Here is a 5,683-nt window from a genome sequence, read left to right on the forward strand (position 1 = left end):
CCTTACTCCAGCTTACTCCATGTATTGTAGACCAGCCTTGACTTCTAGCTTTTGGTGTAAGGAAGCTGAAATACGGGCATGATTTTTAAAGTAATTGTAACACTGATTGATGGCATTTTGATTCACCGGGAGTAAGCCTAAGAGCTGAAGTAGGAGTAAGAAATAAAATGGATTTATTTCCTTACTCCTACTCCTTACTCCAGCTTACTCCATGTATTGTAGACCAGCCTTTAACTCGCATATTAAACTTGCCGAGATCCAACTTGTATCGTCATTCTCGGTTGTTACTTTTCTAAGACCGCGGGACGCGCTGAGCGGAATTTATAATCGTGCAATCGCACTCGATCATTTTTTTCAGAGATTTGACATTACCAATAATAAAGAGCGTAGTCAGCCGCGACGAATTGCAATTCCAGATAGCACAGGCTGACGTTACAGCAGCTCTGCGTTCGCCATTGCGAATCTTGATCGCCGGATCGCTCGTTCGCGCGCGAGCGAGCGAGACAGAAGATTTGCGACGCGGATTTGCGACCCCGCGTCTCTTTGCGTCTAGAAACATTCTGATTTCGCACATGCGAATATCGAAGCGTTTCGAAATTTTGTCGACAGCATGCAATTGCGCGATGTATACTGTACGACTTATCAATTTGCGCCAAATTCTTCAAATGCGTTAATCAGCTACAAAATAGAATGCTTCTAGGCGCGAAGAGCACAGTATAGCTGATCAGGGGGTCGATTCTGTATCCTACGCCGTAGGTGAAAATGCTAAAAGTGAAATGGCTTTGTCTCTTTTCAAGGAGACGGTTGGAAGGAGACAAAGCTATTCACTTTTAGCACTTTTACTACGGCGTAAGATACAGAATTGACCCCCCCGAATTGACCTCCAGACTTACTTGTCGTCACTTTGACGAATAACGGTCAGCTTACCGTTTGAGGGATGTGCGCGTCGATAATTGTAGAAAATGACTCGGAGGCGGAACCGAAGAGAACTGCGTTACCGGCCGCGAGAATTGGCGGGCGCGGGCTACGCGGTTGCGCGTCTCGTCCGCGCGGGGGCGCCAGTGGACGGCGCGGCGTGTCCGCTCGCGGACTTGCCTCTGTATGCAATATGGCCACGGCAGGGGCTCAGATTGGATAAGATGGAAGAAAATGGCATGCGAAGTGTTATTAAATTTTAGTGAAATGTTTACTCGCTACGGTTGTGTAGAATGGGAGGCTGCATAGGTATAACGAGGGCAAGAAATGCCTCGATCAATGATACGTCGGAGAACTCGAGCAGAACTAATTCGGGTGAGATCCCCGTGGAAATTTCTGCGGCAGATACAATTGGACGTCAACTAACCTTGAAGTCATTTTAACTTTATTTTCGTCTTTGTATCTGAGGTGCACGTTATCTGTTAAGTGCGGTATCGTTCGTATCTCCTCAATTAGATTCAATATTTGCGAGAGGGAGGTTTGAGAAATGTCGTATCGACGCGAACGGCGCGTCCGTAGATTGTACGGAGTGCACGGCTGACTTTTACTTTGCGCTCTAACGGTCTTCGCTCGTCGAGTCTTTATTGCAAAATTTAGATTCGACCAGGTGCCCTTGTTGTTCCATGTAATTTTCTGCTGCGCATCACACGGCTGGCTAAATGATGCGAAATCTAAATAGCACTTAAAAGATTAGATCCCCAAATATCCCCACAGGACGGATTTTGACCATTTCAATGAATCGATATCTACTTATACTCTGTGACTGAAATGATTAATTAATCTATGCAGGGAATACGAGAAAAAACCATCTTCTATGTCACGAGGTAATCAGATGGAAATCGGATGTACCTCTGACCGAGGGTCAATTGAGAAGTAAGCGAGATGAGTTTTGGGACACTGCACCAGCGTTCGATGGCCGTAAAGAGATTTGGGACGCGCTGAGGGCGGGTGCGACCGCAGCGGAGGCGCAGGATTATCAGTTGGCACAGGCCATATTAGACGGGGCTAATATTTCTGTACCAAATGGTTTCTTAACCGAATGTTACGATGAGTTAGGAACTCGTTATCAAGTACCTATTTATTGTTTATCCTATCCAATTAATATTGTGAAAGAAGATAGCGGGAGAGACTCACCTGCCGATTGCTCAGGTAACGAAACCTTGGAGGATCCTGTTTCAATGCAATAATTTACAATGTGCTACTTTTTTCATTCTGCTGCTCTTATCAATTTTGCGTAGAACCGGTCGACGAAGGAACAGAACAAACTTTAAAACTTAGACTATCAACTACTTTAGGAGAAGTTAAACTACCTGTTTACAGCAATGACACTATTGCTATGGCCAAGAAAAAATTGCAGGTTTGTAAAAACATTAATTATATATTTAATCGAATGTGTATATATTGTATGGAAGGAACTGCTCGTAATAATAATAAAATTGTAATTCTTATAGAGTCAAGAGGGTTTGGAACCTTCACGTCAAAGGTGGTTCTTTGGTGGTAAATTGCTCGGTGATAAAATGCATATAGAAGAAGCGAAGGTACAGCCAGGTTACATAATACAAGTAATTGTAAATCCGGAGAAATCAGATAACATCTCTGGGAAGACTAGTTGAACTGATAACACGCATAAGCACGTAACGCAGTATGTTTCAATCAGTTATCGGTGGTAAACATACTTTTACGCCTGTTAACAAAACTTGTTAATCATACGTCAAAGTGAGGATATTATGGTTTTTTATTTTTTATCACGTAATCATTACGAGTGATAAGTCATTTTAGGGTAAATTCGACGTGCAACAAAACTTTCCATTACGAATTTCTCCTTTTAATGAAATCGCGACTCAAGTGCAATCAGTTGTTCTTTTCGCTGTATCATATATTTATCCATATACGTTATCATCCAATGTAAAAAAGAGTTATATAAGAATAAGAGAGAGAAAATACTAATAGAATAAAAAAAAGCATATCTTTATAAATTCGGCTTTCTTCAATACGATATACTTTCTGCAACAAGAAAATTGACTGAAACGATTTATTTATATTTGCGTAAGATATACATATATAAATATATATACAAATATATATATATACATAGACATACTATTTTTTATAATTCGTAATGCGTAAGTTTATCAAGTTTCATATTATCAAAATCTTTCTTTCGTTATGATTGCAAAACTCGTTAAAAGCGATATTGAATTACGTATTGAAACGCAGAACGGCCATTATGTGAGATAATATTTTATAATAAATAAAATATATATCATTATACATACTTTATATATACATGTTATATAAAGTATAGATATTGCTTTTGCAAAGTAGGGGAAATGGTAATTTTTTATCTATTTGTGTCATTGTCATTACGTCATGTACGAACACGAGGGGAATAACTATATTCAATGGACAATAGTGAAAAAAAGGCAAATATAATACTCATTGCAAAATACTATATACTTAGGACTCGTTTAACGAACTTCTATGTTCTACTTGCAACTATTGACTTATTTGTTTGTAATTTTTGTCACCAGTTAGTTTAACGTAAGAAGATAATGTAAGAATTTATTTCACAGTTAATACGTATAATCTTCACTAAACAAATATTTCTGTTCTAATACACCAATTGTCCTACTCTCTAACATATTATGTAGCAAAATAATTTTAAATTGTTGTATTCACATTGTATCTTCTCGTAAAAGTCTAAATTTTTGTAGGCCTAACATTTGTTTTATAAGTATAGTTAAGCTGTTGAATAAGATTTTGACAACTGAATCGTTTAGAAGAGAATTATCATAATAAGACTAAGGGTAAATTTGCATTTATCTCACATAAACAAAATTACGAATTACGTAACCAATAGGTTTGCTGTATATGCAATACATATATTGCATATATTGTATATACCAGAGATAAGTTCTCAAAGAGTGCTTTGCATCAAACAAGTCAATGATTATCATTATTGAATAAGATTTGATCATGATAATCTTGTATTTTATATGTATCACTTGAATTGTGCGTATAAAAATCTGCACTGCCCAATTTCGACTAGTTCATTAAAATTTTAATGTTTTAATAGTTCTGGTATCTAAGTTTGCCAGCTACGATATCAATATTTTCTTCTAAAGATGTCAATAAAGTGAAAATCTCTTTTTTCACGAAAAGGCGACGAAGAGACTAATATATTCAAAAATTATGAGAAAATTATAACCAGTAAAATTGCATTTATACGCATATTAATATGTAGTATTAATTATTAAGTACTGTTCAATGCAGAAGAGTCACAATAATAGTAAATTTTTTTATCAAACTGATGTTAAGCTTAGCAGATACAATTGTTTCGTAACAATTTTAAGTGTCCAAATTTATAAAAAAAAAATACAAATTCAACTTGTATGGTAAAAAATTGAGCGCAGTAATCATTGTTTCTCTTATCAAAAGATATGCTGTATACAATACACAAGTATACATAGTAACAAGTTCAAGATATTAAATAAGATTTTTAGATTAGATTACATAATTCACGTACATTTACATTTGTAGATTATGTGTAATAATTAGTATAAAATTGGACCGTTTTGAATAATACTTTCTTTCATATCGAATAATAAAATACAAGTTCTATTAATATTAGCGCTCAGTTTAATATTAAGCAAAAGTATGATGTCAAACGTCGCCAAAATAGGAAGAAAATAACTCTATGTAAATAAAAATTGTTACAATAATGAAATGTAATTTTAACTGCCTGATAAAAATGGTACTTAATATTAATAATACTGTATTGGACCAATGCATGCGAAGTATTTTGAAATCAACAAATAATTGGCCATAATAGAATAAGTGCCCTATATGTAAAGATATTTTCTGAAGCATTCAGTTAAATAATAAATTATATCTGATAACATAGAAGAATTATTTCTCGCTTATAATATACAGAATATGTCATGAAATTTTATCTCCAGTTGAGGATATTCCTGAGGCTTATTTGGAGCAAAAAATGGTTTCAGTATGTTTCTTACTTGAAAGATTTCAAAAGTGTTTGTATTTATAACTTTTTCCTATTAAAATTCTAAAAAAAAACTAATGTTCGAATTAGTATAACTCTTTAATTATATGACTTGTAAATTAATATTAATTATAAATTAACGTATTTTGTTCCAAATGGCCTTAAAGAAATGCCCTCCTTATGCGGAGGTAAAATTTTGTGAATCACCCTGTATATTTAAAAATCATTGTTTCAACAATATCGAACCGCTTAAATTTTGTTCTGCATATGTGTATTTTTCGCAATAGTTGTGCGTATGTATTTCACGATCTTTATGCACTGATATTTTTGAAAATTTTGTCGCATTTTGTAAACGTGGAAATTATCATGCAAAAAATTATACAAAATCATTATTTCGTGTTACATATGTTTGATAATATACATGTTGTTTAGAAAACGAAGTTGTGTATATAATAGTTCCTAAGTTCAATTACTAATTATTATAACATATATTGTCAAATAAAGCGCGAAAATGTTATGAAAGCGTTGAAGAGCTCTATACTTTCCTGCTACTGATAATTATAAGTAATATAACATGCGAATAAATGAGAAAGGGACTACGTTGGTTTCGTGAATAAATATCTTCTTTCCTTTTTAATCTGTACAAAATGTTATAAATTTATATTTTTAGTATTTTACAAACAGATTTACTTAGCAAACTTTCCC

At 34.5% G+C, this 5,683-nt stretch overlaps 2 protein-coding genes across 2 annotated transcripts in view; one reads left to right on the plus strand and one right to left on the minus strand.

Moving 5' to 3' along the window:
• Positions 1-1,093: 1,093 nt before the first annotated feature.
• LOC105564019 (ubiquitin domain-containing protein 1) lies at positions 1,094-4,013 on the plus strand. Its single transcript, XM_012016087.1, has 4 exons — positions 1,094-1,290; positions 1,765-2,124; positions 2,214-2,332; positions 2,427-4,013. Exons 1-4 carry the CDS (start codon positions 1,209-1,211, stop codon positions 2,586-2,588), a joined length of 723 nt encoding a protein of 240 aa, XP_011871477.1. The 5' UTR covers positions 1,094-1,208; the 3' UTR covers positions 2,589-4,013.
• A 1,598-nt stretch (positions 4,014-5,611) lies between these two features.
• Positions 5,612-5,683, minus strand: part of LOC105564078 (cytochrome c oxidase assembly protein COX15 homolog) — a 2,614-nt gene continuing 2,542 nt past the window's right edge. Inside the window, exon 7 of the mRNA XM_012016178.1 lies at positions 5,612-5,616. Within this exon, the coding sequence (XP_011871568.1) occupies positions 5,612-5,616 (5 nt within the window). The remainder of the gene's footprint in view (positions 5,617-5,683) is intronic.

The sequence above is a fragment of the Vollenhovia emeryi genome, unplaced genomic scaffold (assembly GCF_000949405.1).
Source record: "Vollenhovia emeryi isolate VEMERY1.0 unplaced genomic scaffold, V.emery_V1.0 DF939169.1, whole genome shotgun sequence".
NCBI lineage: Eukaryota > Metazoa > Arthropoda > Insecta > Hymenoptera > Formicidae > Vollenhovia > Vollenhovia emeryi.